Source organism: Lepus europaeus, chromosome 5, assembly GCF_033115175.1.
Source record: "Lepus europaeus isolate LE1 chromosome 5, mLepTim1.pri, whole genome shotgun sequence".
NCBI lineage: Eukaryota > Metazoa > Chordata > Mammalia > Lagomorpha > Leporidae > Lepus > Lepus europaeus.
In genome coordinates, this window is record NC_084831.1 from 29,587,966 (window position 1) to 29,602,529 (window position 14,564).

The 14,564-nt window shown below is 55.2% G+C and overlaps 1 protein-coding gene across 3 annotated transcripts; it reads right to left on the reverse strand.

Annotated features, from left to right (window-relative positions):
* Positions 1-4,997: 4,997 nt before the first annotated feature.
* Positions 4,998-14,505, reverse strand: AIRIM (AFG2 interacting ribosome maturation factor). 3 transcript variants are annotated; one of them, XM_062190997.1, is made up of 5 exons: positions 13,810-14,505; positions 8,785-8,964; positions 8,515-8,518; positions 7,500-7,618; positions 5,404-5,918 (listed from the first exon to the last, which is right to left on the reverse strand). In XM_062190997.1, exons 1-5 carry the CDS (start codon positions 14,082-14,084, stop codon positions 5,693-5,695), a joined length of 804 nt encoding a protein of 267 aa, XP_062046981.1. In that variant the 5' UTR covers positions 14,085-14,505; the 3' UTR covers positions 5,404-5,692. The 3 variants fall into 3 exon arrangements, with proteins under 3 accessions (XP_062046979.1, XP_062046981.1, XP_062046980.1); XM_062190995.1 differs by lacking the exons at positions 5,404-5,918; positions 8,515-8,518 and adding an exon at positions 4,998-5,347; XM_062190996.1 differs by lacking the exon at positions 8,515-8,518.
* Between the last annotated feature and the right edge of the window lie 59 nt (positions 14,506-14,564).

Consider the following 14,564-nt stretch of genomic DNA (forward strand, 5'->3'; position numbering starts at 1 on the left):
AGGAAGTGAGGAAGGCCGGATTCTTCCCCAGAGTCAAGGGCAGTCTTTGTGGCTACTCCACTCCGCCGTCCCACCCTGTGCTGGCTGCAGCTGCTCAACATTAAGGCCGTGTCCTACAGAATGACGCTGGGACAGAACCAGGGTGATTGTTAAGAATGCAAATTTCTGGGAGCCTGCGCTGTGGCACAGTGGGCTAAACCTCCACCTGCAGCACTGGCATCCCATTTGGGTGCTGGTTCTAGTCCCAGCTGCTACTCTTCTGATCCAGCTCTCTGCTATGGCTTGGGGAAGCAGTAGAAGATGGCCCAAGTACTAGGGCCCCTGCACTTGCATGGGGAGACCTGGAAGAAGTTCCTGGCTCCTGGCTTCAGATCAGACCAGCCCTGGCCATTCTGTCCATTTGGGGAGTGAACAAGCAGATGGAAGACCTTTCTCTTTGTTTCTCCCTCTCTGTCTATAACTCTGCCTCTAAAATAAATAATTTTTTTTAAAAAAATGTGAATTCCTGGGGCCAGCATTGTGTCATAGCAGGCTAAGCCTCCACCTACCTCCCATATGGGCACAGGTTCATGTCTTGCTGCTCCACTTCCAATCCAGCTCCCTGCTATAGCACCTGGGAAAGCAGAGGAGGACGGCACAAGTGCTTGGGCCCCTGCACCCACGGGGGAGACTGGAAGAAGCTCCTGGCTTTGGACTGGTCCAGCTCTGGCTGTTGTGGCGATTTGGGAAGTGAACCAGCAGATGGAAGATGTCTCTCTCTCTCTCTCTTCCACCCTCTCCCCATCACTCCTTCTCATCTCTGTAAATTCTGCTTTTCAAATAAATCTTTAAAAAATGCAGATTCCTAGCCCCTCCCTCCACATGCTGGATCTGCATCTCCGGGGCTGGGAACCCACAACGCGCTACCAGGTGTCAGTCTCAGAAGATTTCCTTTCCAGGAACGCCGTGGGTGGGGAGAGTGCCTGGAAGGGTGGCCCTGACGTTCCTTAAGGACCGGCTTTCTCCTCCCAGGCCCTGGCATGAAGGGCGGAAGTCTAAGACCCTGGCAGACTGCCCAGGCTTCTCTCCAACCCTCTTGGCTGGGGGACACAAGGGAGGGTGACTGGCAAGGTTGCAGCTGACCTGGAAGAGGCTTGGAGACTCCATGAACCGCTGCCAAGGCGAAGGAGGTGGCTCGGCCCTGGAGGAGCCCTGCGCCGCGCGGGGCTGGGAGTTCCGACAGCCTGGCTCCTGCGCAAGCTGTGGCAGTGTCAGGTATGCCCTTACCTACCACGGGCCTGGGGGTGAAAGACCCTTTTCCCAGTACCAACAAGGCTCCGGTGCAAATCCCGGCCTCGCCACTGAGAAGCCGTGGGCACTCAGAAAACTCACTGTCTTGGTTTCCTTGCATCATGGAGGTAACTCCACAATGTTATCTCAACACGTCAGGGTTAAAAAAAAAAATTTTTTTTTGAGGCCAGCACTGTGGCCTAGCAGATTAAGCTACTGCCTGCAACACCAGCATCCCATATGGACACCAGTTTGAGACCGCCTACTTCACTTCTGATCCAGCTCCCTACTAATGCACCTGGGAAAGCAGTGGAAAATGGTTCAAGCGTGTGGGTCCCTGAACCCATGTGGGAGACCCAGAAGAAGCTCCTGGCTCCTGGCTCTGGCTTCTGGCTTTGGTCTGGCCCAGCCCTGACCATTGCAGCCACTTGGGGAGTGAACCAGCAGATGGAAGATCTCTCTCTCCTTCTCTCTCTCTGTGTCTTTCAAATCAAATACATAAATTTTAAAAAGATATTTTAAAAATTCTAAACAAATCAAAAAGTAAACAATCAAAAAAGATTTAAGAGCATGGCACATCTATGTATTTTACAGCTGACTAACAAATCTTAAGTGGATTTCCATTCCCTAAATGTTTATAAATTCACCAGAAGCCCTCCTCCATCTCTCCTCACTCCCCTGTACAACCCTGAGATGTAAGGGGGCGACTGCTGACCCAAGACCCCCTGGCTGGCTAGAGCTGGACTGGGGCTGCCCTTGGGTCTAGGGGACTCGCAGTTCAGCCAGCTTTCCCCGGAGGGGGTGACCAGCCCACTCTCCCTCCCCTGCAAACGTGCATGCTCCTGGGGAGGAGGAATTATAAACAGGCTCCAGGAGGCTGGGAGGGTACCTGGCTTCTTTCAACCCGATCAAGGTCGGCACAACCTGGCCGCCACAAAGCCTGGCCTCTTCCCGGGGCAACCAGGGGCCCTTGAGAGCCCAGGCATCCCACAAGCTTGGGACAACCCCTCCTCTGCTAAGTTCTGCTGTGGACAGGGTAGGGGCAAGGCAACAGGGGCACCACTGTCCATTTCCTCCCAACAGCATGGGTCTCTCTCACACGGACGAGGAGCACGGCTCTGATCCAGCTGAGAGAAGCAGAGAAAAGAGCTCTTGGCCACCAGCTAGGGGCAGACTGTAGTGGGGGGACGCCAGGAACGGTCCCACCCTGGCGGCAAATGTAACATGATTCCAATAGAGACAGCAACAGGATTCTTTGTTGTTATTGTCGGGAGGGGTAGGATGAGCTAGATGGAAAATTGGGGAGCTGGGGCGGTTAGGGGGGAACATCACATATGGAAGTGAGACCAGGGGAGGGCTGCTGGGACCTGTCAGACCTGCGGGCTTTGGAAAGACCCTGATCTCCCCCAGGAAGGAGCTGGTTAATTAAATTTTTCTCTGGGACCAGGGCTGTGGCGTGGCCGGTAAAGCCACCGCAAGTTTGTGTCCCTGCTGCTTCACTTCTGATCCAGCTCCCTGCTAATGCGTCTGGGAAAGCAGTAGCAGGTGGCCACGTACTTGGGCCCCTGCACCCACGTGGGAGGCCCGGATGAAGCTCCCGGCTCCTACATCCGGCCTAGCCCAGCCCTGGTTATTGTAGACATTTGGGGAGTGAACCAATTGTTGGAAGACCTCTCTCTCTCTCTCTGCCTCTCCCTCGCTGTGGGCCTGACCTTCAAATAATAAATAAATCTTTAAAAAGAGAGAAAGAAGTTGTTCTCCCTGCCCCCAAGCACAAAGCTGTGTAACTGTCTCTTCTAAGGAAGCCCTGAGTGTTCCCAGCGGGCAAACTGCAAGGGGACAAAACAAGGTTCAAAACGTGGTGTGTGGCGTGTCCCTCTACATAGAAACGAGAGAACACAACAGCGAGTCTCTGTTGTGTGTTATCGGCTGCCGTGGAACAAACTGCCTCCAAACTCAGCGACTTAACATTTATCACCTCTGGTTACCCAGGTCAGGACTCAGACCCTCACGCTGGGGGCTGGGGCAGGTGGCAGCGGTCGGGGGGAAGTTGTTGGCAGGCCTGGGCCCCTCCTGGAGGCTGACTGCCCCCAGTGGGTGACCGCAGAGTGCAAGACAGCACCCGCGATGCAGTCTCTGGCCGTTTTCTGTAACGCGCTCTCGGAAGCAGCATGCCACCATTTTTGCAGTATTTCGTTTCCTTGTCAACAAATGGTAGGTCCAGCCCACGCGGAACAGGAAGAGAGTAAGCACGGCACCCACGCCACGGGGAGGGGTCTCCAGGGCTACCTGGGAGGGTGCCTGCCACCACTGGCCCAGGCAGAACAGGCGGCTGGAGGGTGTACCACAAACACCTCACCCCGGCTGCCTCCAGGGGAGGCAACTGTGTAACTGGGGAGGAGATCTGTCACTGAATATGCTTTTGTACCCTTTAAATTTCACACAATACGGATGTATTACTATTCAAGAAATAAATCTCAGTGACTTAAATTTCACACAATACAGATGTATTACTATTCAAGAAATAAATTAATTTTCAATTTAAAAAGAACAATTAAAAAGATTTTTTTAAAGGGCATTTAAAAAATTTTTAATTGAAAGGCAGAATTAGAGAGAGAGAGGGAGAGGCAGAGAAAGAGATCTTCTATCTGCTGGTTCACTCCCCAAATGGCCACAATAGCTAGAGCTGGGCCGATCTAAAGCCAGGAGCAAGGAGCTTCCTCCAAGTCTCCCACACAGGTGCAGGGGCCCAAGCACTTGGGCCCAGGCCATAGCGGAGAGCTGGATCGAAAGAGGAGCAGCGGGGACACAAACTGGCGCCCATATGGGATGCTGACGCCATAGGTCCGGCTCCAGAATGGCATTTTAATAGCAGAAAAAGCCCAGAGGGAACAAAGTGATGATGATTCTTAAATAATGCATAGTTATTACTCCACAAACCTAGCTGTTTCTGTTGAGTCTTTATTTTTCCAGCAGGGGGAGTTTAGAAAGCTCTTTACTACACACAAGGAAGCAACACTCATTTGCAGAACGACATAGAAACCTTTGGGCCAGGACCCAGAGCTGTTCACAAGTGTCAGCTTCCACTTGTCCTCAAGGTGCTGCCTTCGCGTGGCCTGTCCCCTGTGCACGGAATGTCCTACTCTAAGTCCCCCTCCCAGTAAAAATCCCCTTACGACCAACGCAGATGTCGCTGTCACCGTAAAGCAGCCCACAGGCAGTGAGTCATTGCTTCTGCCTCAGCATGGCCTGGTCTCGATCCTAACACACTTAGGTCTCAATGAAGGGTCGTGGTCTCGATCCTAACACTGTACTACACCACACTTACGTCTCTGCACACAAGGGTCTAGTCCTGCGAGGTCAGCACCAGCCTCACCTGGGACCCTTGGAAGCACAGAGCTCAGGCCCCGCTCAGACCCCATCAGGACCAACAGCGCGAGCATCCAGACTTCATCGAGGCGGCGGCAACTCAGATGCTAAAGCTCGAGAGACGCCGGTTTCAGCCTTTGCCTCGTGGCCCTGTGAGCTTCTCCACGGTTTTCTTTCATCTCTTCTCGAGTCCCTCATAAGACTCCATACCCAACCGTAATGATTATGTACCTCATACAATTTTATACATTTCTGTCAGACTAGATGCTACATAATTAATAATAGCTATCTGGCAGGTCAATAATGGCACATTTCTATGTAATATTTCAGTTTTTTATTATCAGAATATTTACATTTGGAGATAAGAGTATACCACTTCTGTAATAAGTATACCACTTCTGAACAAAAACCATGTTCATCCTGAAAGAAAAGTCTTCATGTTTATTAAGCCCTGTTACATCCAATGATCAAGATTTCTACACCCACCGGGGAGGTGAATGTTCTAGAAGCATCATGACCACCGCAGAGGAAGGCATGGGCCTCAGCAGTGCCCCAGGACCGCTTGACACCGGGCTTGTCTTCCTACGGGTGAAGCTCCCAGGGCACTGGCAATCAGTCAGCTCTCAGACCCTACAGCAACAGAGCCACTCTCCCAGGACAAGGCATCCGGAACAACTCATGCAGCACCACCGCCCCCTGGTGGCAGGCTCTGGAAATGGAAAGGGGCTCAAGAATCAGGAGCTAGGAAACGGGTCAAAGACTGAGTTTTAAATGTTTTCCATCAACAGCACCTTTATTTCTTTAGGTCATCACCACCACCCTCCTTGTGCCCGTGAGTCAGTTACTGACACAGTCACATGGGCCCAGGGCCTGCCGTCCACCAGACTTGGTGCTTCGGATGCTGCCCCAGGTACCCAGTCCTCTCCCTCCCTGCCGCTCTGCGCCTTAGGAAGGAGACACCGACGCCGTGTTCTTGTGCTATGCCTTTCCTGCTCGCTCTCGACCTCCGTCCACTTCCCTGAGCCTCAGCAAACAGCAAGCCTGGCCCAGAGTCTCAGCCGTGTGCCGTGTGGAGAAGCCCCAGTGCTCCGCAAACCCAGACCTCGGCTCCAGGCCTTGGCCCTGCAGCTAGGTCTCCCCGCATTGCTGGCGTTTCCCGAGAAACCGCAGGGCAGAGCAGTGTCAGTCTGAGACCTCGGTGCCTCGCCCCCACCCCTTTCTCCAGCGAAACACACAGCTTCCTTACTCTTCCAGGAAGAACGAAACATTCAACAGCGCATCTGGAATAGGAAGAGGAAAACTGGCCCATCACCGCTGCTGCGAACGCGAAACGTCCGACACAGCCAGCGTGGGGGAGGTGAGCGCGGGGAAAGGGGAGGAGCCAGAGTGTGAGCACGGGGAAAGGGGAGGAGCAGGAGGTGAGCACGGGGAAGAAGGGAGGAGGGGGAGGTGAGCGCGGGGAAGAAGGGAGGAGGGGGAGGTGAGCACGGGGAAGAAGGGAGGAGCGGGAGGTGAGCACGGGGAAGAAGGGAGGAGGGGGAGGTGAGCATGGGGAAGAAGGGAGGAGGGGGAGGTGAGCACGGGGAAAGGGGAGGAGGGGGAGGTGAGCACGGGGAAGAAGGGAGGAGGGGGAGGTGAGCACGGGGAAGAAGGGAAGAGGGGGAGGTGAGCACGGGGAAGACGGAGGAGGGGGAGGTGAGCACGGGGAAGAAGGGAGGAGGGGGAGGTGAGCACGGGGGAAGAAGGGAGGAGGGGGAGGTGAGCACGGGGAAAGGGGAGGAGCAGGAGGTGAGCACGGGGAAGAAGGGAGGAGGGGGAGGTGAGCACGGGGAAGAAGGAGGAGGGGGAGGTGAGCACGGGGAAGACGGAGGAGGGGGAGGTGAGCACGGGGAAGAAGGGAGGAGCGGGAGGTGAGCACGGGGAAGAAGGGAGGAGGGGGAGGTGAGCACGGGGAAGAAGGGAGGAGCGGGAGGTGAGCACGGGGAAAGGGGAGGAGGGGGAGGTGAGCACGGAGAAAGGGGAGGAGGGGGAGGTGAGCACGGGGAAGAAGGGAGGAGGGGGAGGTGAGCACGGGGAAGAAGGGAGGAGGGGGAGGTGAGCACGGGGAAGAAGGGAGGAGGGGGAGGTGAGCACGGGGAAGACGGAGGAGGGGGAGGTGAGCACGGGGAAGAAGGGAGGAGGGGGAGGTGAGCACAGGGAAGAAGGGAGGAGGGGGAGGTGAGCACGGGGAAGACGGAGGAGGGGGAGGTGAGCACGGGGAAGAAGGGAGGAGGGGGAGGTGAGCACGGGGAAGAAGGGAGGAGGGGGAGGTGAGCACGGGGAAGACGGAGGAGGGGGAGGTGAGCACGGGGAAGAAGGGAGGAGGGGGAGGTGAGCACGGGGAAGAAGGGAGGAGGGGGAGGTGAGCACGGGGAAGAAGGGAGGAGCGGGAGGTGAGCACGGGGAAGAAGGGAGGAGGGGGAGGTGAGCACGGGGAAGAAGGGAGGAGGGGGAGGTGAGCACGGGGAAAGAAGGGAGGAGGGGGAGGTGAGCACGGGGAAGAAGGGAGGAGGGGGAGGTGAGCACGGGGAAAGAGGGGAGGAGGGGGAGGTGAGCACGGGGAAGAAGGGAGGAGGGGGAGGTGAGCATGGGGAAAGGGGAGGAGTGGGAGGTGATCATGGGGAAAGGGGAGGAGGGGGAGAGGTGAGCACAGGGAAGAAGGGAGGAGGGGGAGGTGAGCACGGGGAAGAAGGGAGGAGGGGGAGGTGAGCACGGGGAAAGGGGAGGAGGGGGAGGTGAGCACGGGGAAGACGGAGGAGGGGGAGGTGAGCACGGGGAAGAAGGGAGGAGCGGACGCAGGAAGGGACAAACAAAGCCAGCACCTTGCACGAGCTCTTGGTGTTCCTCTTCTGGAATTCGGTCCCAGGCCTTGGGCAAAGCTTGGATGCTGGCCAAGTCTCCCCACTGGATGGAGGAGAGGAGGTCCTTTCTCTTCAGGTACCTCCCGGAAGCTAAGGACTACTCAAAAAGAAAATGGAAGTGGGGGCCAGTGCTGTAGTGTAGTAGGCTGAGCTTCCACCTGCAGCACTGGCATCCCATATGGGCGCCGGTTCAAGTCCCGGCTGCTCCACTTTCGCCCCAGCTCCCCGCTGATGGCCAGGTCCTTCAGCCCCTGCACCCATGTGAGACGCAAAAGAAGCTCCTGGCTTTGGATCAGTCCAGCTCTGGCTGTTGCGGCCATTTAGGGAGTGAACCAGTGGATGGAAGATCTCTCTCTCTCTCTCTCTCTCTCTGCCTAACTCTGACTTTCAAATAAATAAATAAATAAGTCTTTAAAAAAAAAAAAAAACTCTAGAGAAAAAGGCCCCAGCCTTAACTAACTGGGCTTCCTGCTTCCACCCTTGTCCCCCGAAACTTCCCCAGAACACGGCCGGCCCGATACCATGGAAAACACTGATCTCATCGTGTCAGTCCCCGTTCTGCTCGGACTCCAGCTTCCTGCTAATGCACACTCCCGGAGGCTGCAGGATGTGGGTCCCCGCCACCTACGTGGGACACCCGGATTGTTCTGGCTTGTGACGTGGCTCAATCGGGCTGTTGTGGGCATTTCGGGAGTGAACCAGTAGATGGAAGATCTCTCTGTGTCCCTTAATAAACAAAAAAGCGTAAAAAGGAATCCTTCCAAAGACCTCCAGGGCTCTGCAACATCTGGCCCCATCTCAGCAGCTCTATCGCCTGTGAGACTCCCCCCAGGACTCTGCTCTGGCCACAGGGGCGCGCTTGCTGTCTCCTGAACCTGCCACGCATGCTCTCAGCTCAGAACCTTCGGACAGGATGTTCCCGTGGGCTGGAACACGCCAAGTATTCATACGGCCCTCTCCATTACCCACCATAGACCTTTCTCATGAGGCCGCCCTGCCCACCTTATTTAAAGTCACAGGCCCCTCCATGGTGCTTACCACCATCCGACATTCTGTATTTTTAATGCCTGTCTCAAGCTCCTAGCAAGTACCCAGGAGGTAGCGGCTGCTCGGTACAATTCTTCAGGACTCCTTGTACTAAGGGCCTCAGGAGGAATCCAAGCTCAAGAACCAGAGAGGACTGACCCAATGGATACAGCTGTCTAATAAAACGAACAGCTGTGGACACAATGTGTGCAAAGGATACGAGTTTCGGTAATGTCTGTCCATGTCTTGCAACCATTCTAACATGTCAGCCACGGAGGGGCTCGCCGCTGAGGGCTGCAGGACGGCGTCCAGGCCGAGTGTGTCCGCGTGCTGCTCGTACACCTGGAACACTCGCTCCACGTGGCTGCTGACCGTGTCGCGCACCTTGAGGAGGGCGGCTCTGGGTGAAGAGAATGACATCAGGTGACACCACGAAAAAGGTACCAGGCAAGGAAGGTTCTAGGCCTGGATCAGACAGCTTTTGGCTGCGGAAGCTGGCCTGCGCGCTGCAGGACGGTCAGCAGCGTGCCTGACCTCGGCCCTTTCCGTGGCAGCTACCGTGCTGCCGTCCTCCCCAAGTCGCCACAACCAGGAACATCTCCAGATACGCCAGATGTCCCCTGCCGGAAACAGCTCCTGGGACCACTGCTCTCAGCAGATTAGTGACAGCAGAGTGAACAAGAATCAAGAACAGGGGCCGGAGTCGTGGCTTAGCGGGTCAAGCCACCACCTGTAGCGCCGGCATCCCATATGGGGTCCGGTTTGAGTCCCGGCTGCTCCACATCTGATCCAGCTCACTGCTAATGCACCTGGCAGAGTAGCAGAAGATGGCCCAAGTCCTTGGGCCCCTGCACCCCTGAGGGAAACCGAGAAAAAGGTGCTGGTTCCAAGCTTCCATCCAGCCCAGCCCAACCTAGCCCAGTCCAGCCCCAGTGGTTATAACCATCTGGGGAGTGAGCCAGCAGATGGAAGATCCCTCTATCCCTGTAACTCTTTCAAATATGAATAAATAGTTAAAAAAAAAAAGAATCGAGACCTGACTTAGGGATAGCGGCTGAAGAAGGGGCATGGTACATTTTTTTAAAAATTAACTTATTTATTTGAAAGGCAGAGTTACAGAAAGAGAACAAGATCTATCCACTTGTTCACTTCCCAAATGGCCGCCAACAGCTGGAGCTGGGCCAATCTGAGGCCAGGAACCAGGAATTTCTTCTAGATCTCCCAAGTGGGTGCAGGGGCCCAAGTACTTGGGCCATCTTCCATTGTTTTCCCAGGCCATCAGCAAGGAGCTGGGTTGGAAATGGAGCATATGAGATGTCGGTACTGCAGGTGGCAGCTTTACTCTGTAGGTCACTGCAATGGTCCTAGGTATATTGTTTTTTGTTTTTGTTTTTGTTTTTTGTTTTTTTTTTTTGACAGGCAGAGTGGACGGTGAGAGAGATAGAGAGAAAGGTCTTCCTTTTGCCATTTGTTCACCCTCCAATGGCCACCGCGGCCGGCACGCTGCAGCCAGCGCACCACGCTGATCCGAAGGCAGGAGCCAGGTGCTTATCCTGGTCTCCCATGGGGTGCAGGGCCCAAGCACTTGGGCCATCTTCCACTGCACTCCCGGGCCACAGCAGAGAGCTCGCCTGGAAGAGGGGCAACTGGGACAGAATCCGGCGCCCCAACTGCGACTAGAACCCGGTGTGCCGGCGCCACAAGGCGGAGGATTAGCCTGTTGAGCTGCAGCGCCAGCCAGTACATTGTTCTTAAAGCTGAACAGGAAGCCCTGTTGCCAGAGAAAAGACCAAAAAGTCTTCTGGGGTTGCCATAAAACTGTCTAAGGAGAGCAGATGCTCACTGTCCCAAGCCACGTAAACAAAGGGGAACAAGCAGAGGAAACTGAAGCAACCAACCATTTCAAGCCACACACCCCTTAGCCCCAGCCCAGGGAATTCTAGAATGCCAAAGTTGGCCTCTGCAGGACTCAGGAAAGCTGCTCTTCCTCACGTGTAAACCATTGGCTTGGGGGCCAGCATCGTGATGCAGCTGTTTGAGCCTCTGCTTGTGATGCCGGCATCCCATTTTGAAATCCAGTTTGTCATGGCTGCTCCACCTCCAATCCAGCTCCCTGCTAATGCAGCTGGGGAAGGCAGTGGATGATGGTCCAAGTGCATGGGTCCCTGCCACTCGTGGGAGACTAGATGGAGTTTCTGGCTCCTGGCTTTGACCTGGCCCAGCCCTGGCTGTTGCAACCACTGGGGAGCAAAACAACGGGTGCAAGATATCTCTCCCTTTGCCTCTCAAATAACTTTTTTGAAGATTTATGCATTTATTTGAAAGGCGGAGTTACAGAGAGGCAGAGGCAAAAAGAGAGAAAAGTCATCCGCTGGTTCACTCCCCAAACAGCCACAATGGCCAAAGCTGGCTGATCTGAAGCCAGGAGCCAAGAGCTTCTTCCTGTCTTCCACATGGGCACAGGGGCCCAAGAACTTGGGCCATCTTCTACTGCTTTCCCAGCCATAGCAGAGAGCTGGATCAGAAAAGGAGCAGCCAAGACTCAAACCAGCACCCATATGGGATGCCGGCACTGCAGGCGGCGGTAGCTTTACCCACTACATCACAGTGCTGGCTCCTCAGTGTAACTTGTATACATTTAAAGACTGAGTTTTATCATTTGTGAGTTATATTTCAGAAAAAAAAGGGAACACCTGTGGAAGATACTCTGTATGGGACACTGGTGTACGCTATCCCCATGTCTGTCCTGACCCACAGGAAGCGGACACCGATGCGAAGGACGGACTTGCAGGGATAAAGGTCAGTGTCACGTCAGCAACAGTCACAATGACTCACTGTGCTGCGCCACGTAGCCAGTGGGGAGGTGAGCCTGTGTGGGGACAGGGGACACAGAGCATTCTCTATTCCTTCCACTCAGTATTGCTGGGAAACCTAAACGGTTCTAAAAATAAGCTTATTTTTTAAAATAAGTACAAAATTGAGTGGTTTTCTCATAGTCACGAAATTGAGCAAGCATCACCATCCAGTTCCACAACGCTTCCGTCTTCCCGAACTGAAACCTTGCATCCAGTACTCACTCCCCCAGGTGCCCCTCCATCCCGGCCCTGCAGCCGCCATCTCCCTCTCCCATGCACCCACTGTTCCAGACATTACAAATGGAATCACACACCATATGGCTTTTTACTGTCTGGCTCCCTCTGCTGCAGCATGCTGTTTGTGAAGCTCTCCCGTGTTGGGCCATGCTCTCCTCTTTAGGGCTCAATATCCCACTGTTTCACCAGAATAAACAATGTAGATTCCCACAGAGCTTTTTTTTTAAAAAAAGATTTACTTATTTATTTATTTGAAAGAGTTACACAGAGAGAGGAAGAGGCAGAGAAAGAAGTCTTCCATCCGCTGGTTCACTCCCCAATTGGCTGCAACAGCTGGAGCTGAGCCAATCCGAAGCAGAAGCCAGGAGCCTCTTCCAGGTCTCCCATGTCCCACAGAGCTTCTCAACAGCTCCTAAGGAGCTATATTGAAACCGTCTATGCAGGAGGCTCTTGGGGACTTCTGCCCTCACCCCTCACCAAACTCCCCTCACTCTGGAAGCCAGAGACAGACACGCTAATCACATGCGCCTCACAAACTGGCTCCCCTCTCACTCCCCACCTCCACTCCAGCCACCCGTTCCCTAGGCCACACCACTCATGTCCACATCTGCGCATCGTCAGGCTTTTCACGTCCCTTCCCCAACAGGCTGTGACTACCATCTCAGAACACTCCAGAACCTGGTGGGCTGTCCATCTCTTCCACGTGACTATCATCAGAACGCTGGTTCATTGATGTATTCTTAGCACCTTGTATTTGCCATCCCATTGGTATCTAATAAATGCATTTTGGAGGCCAGCGCTGTGGTGCAGTGGGTAAAGTCGCCAACGCCTGCATTGCTGGCACGAGTCCCGGCTGCTCCTCTTCTGATCCAGCTCTCTGCTACGGCCTGGGAAAGCAGAGGATGGCCCAGGTCCTGGGGGCCCTGAACCTGCATAGAGGACCCAGAAGAAGCTCCTGGCTCCTGGCTTCTGACCGGCACAGCTCCAGCCATTGCGGCCAATTGGGAAGTGAACCAGTGGGTGGAAGACCTCTCTCTCTGCCTCTCCTTCTCTGTGTAATTCTGCCTTTCAAATAATAATAATAATAAAACCTTTAAAATAAATAAATAAATACATTTTGTATAAATGAATGAAAGGGGGCAGTGGGTTAAAACCCTGGCCTGAAGTGCCAGCATCCCATATGGGTGCCGGTTCTAGTCCCGACTGCTCCACTTCTGATCCAGCTCTCTGCTGTAGCCTGGGAAAGCAGTAGAAGATGGCCCAAGTCCTTGGGTCCCTGCACCCACATGGGAGACCTGAAGAAGCTCCTCCTGGCTCCTGGCTTCAGATCAGCGCAGCTCCAGCCATTGCAGCCATCTGGGGAGTGAACCAGCAGATGGAAGACCTCTCTCTCTGTCTCTGCCTCTCTCTGTAACACTGTCTTTCAAATAAATAAAATAAATCTTAAAAAAAAAAAATGAATGAAAGGAAGGTCCTCATCTTTGACAGTTTCCTATGTTAGTCTGTGGCACAGACACTCTACTGGACCTGTCTTTTGTTCTGGGTCAAGGAACAGGTGCTCTGTCCAGTGTCAATAATCTATGCATATTTCAAAAAGTCCATGGAAAATGAAATTAAGTAAGTTCATTATGGCACAAAAAAATTTTGGAAATCCATGCAAAAAGTTCATGGGAAACTGTGTATTATGAAAAGGCTACACCTGGATTCCAAAAAAAATGCTTCCCACCGAAATAAATTTCTTTTCATTCCAGTTCTCCACAAGCCTTTTAAGCATCCTCCTAAGGTGAGACGGAGGGTCTAGCCACACGCAGAAATCTGAGCTGGGAGGCCCGTCACAGGCACAGAACAAAGTGGGGGTGAGGGCTGGGCTCTGACCAGGCCCAACCCCCCGGGCCAGCAGACATAAAACCCTTGGCTCTGGCACCTGCCGAGTCTACACCACAGCCCGCACGGCCTCTCACCAGTGAGAACAGAGGCGGACTAACACGCGGGCTCCATTCCTTCTCCCTTCTGCTCGCCCTTCCGGGTCTCTGACGAGGCAAATGCCAGGAAAGGGCCCTCGCACAGCCGACCCGGCATCCGACGGCCAGGCCGGGCCGCCCCCCGCCCCCCAGGGCCAGAAGCGCCCGCATTTCCCCTCTGGAGCCCCTTACAGCCTCTCCCCGAGCTTGTCCAGGACGGCGTCTCCCGCCTCCAGCTGCTTGCGCCTCAGCCGCCGCTGCAAGTCGGGGAAGGCCCGGAGCGCCGGCACGTCCTCGAAGCGCACGCTCTGCGAGGCTTGAATCTGCTCGGCCAGGTTGCTGAGCGCGGCCACGAGGGGCTGGCAGTCCCGCAGGGCGCCCTGCCACAGCCCCTGCTGCTCCTCCACGGCGGGGAAGCACCGCCTGAGCGCCTCCCGCACGGCGAGCCACGGCCGGTCCGCAGTCATGTCCGCAGGAGAACGGCCAAGGCTGGGGGCGGAATGGCCGGGGGGCCAAGCCGGCGGGAGATGTCTTCCGACCTCGGGCTCTGGCCTCCCCGTCCCTCCGGACGCGAGGCGCTGAAGGGGTGAGGACCCTTGCTCTCCACTTCGCGGCGCTCCGGCTGCTCTCCCAGAGCCGGACAGGGCGGTCTCCTGCGTCAGACCGCGGGCTCCAGGGCCCGAGTCCCCTCTCCCCTCAGATCCGCGCTTCCGGGGCCGAAATCCTGTCTCTTGCTTGAGGCTACCGGCTGCGTTACCAGAGCCAGCAGCAAAACGTACAGCCAAGGAAGTCACGGCGCGTAGTCCCACCGCAACCTCCAACACGCGCCAGCGTCCGCATCCGCGTCTACTCCCGGCACACGCTCAGGGCGACCGCCCCTAACACACAGCCTCGGGCCGACGCAGTCGCCGAGTCACGGAAATAAGGCGTCAAGCCGCAATGACTTC

Coding starts and splice junctions, on each gene's coding strand:
- AIRIM (XM_062190997.1), bottom strand. CDS start 14,084: ATGACTGCGGACCGGCCGTGGCTCGCCGTGCGGGAGGCGCTCAGGCGG. Junction 8,965..13,809: donor GACAAGCTCGGGGAGAGGCT/GTAAGGGGCTCC, acceptor CTCTTCACCCAG/AGCCGCCCTCCTCAAGGTGC. Junction 5,919..7,499: donor ACACCAAGAGCTCGTGCAAG/GTGCTGGCTTTG, acceptor TTCCTATTCCAG/ATGCGCTGTTGAATGTTTCG.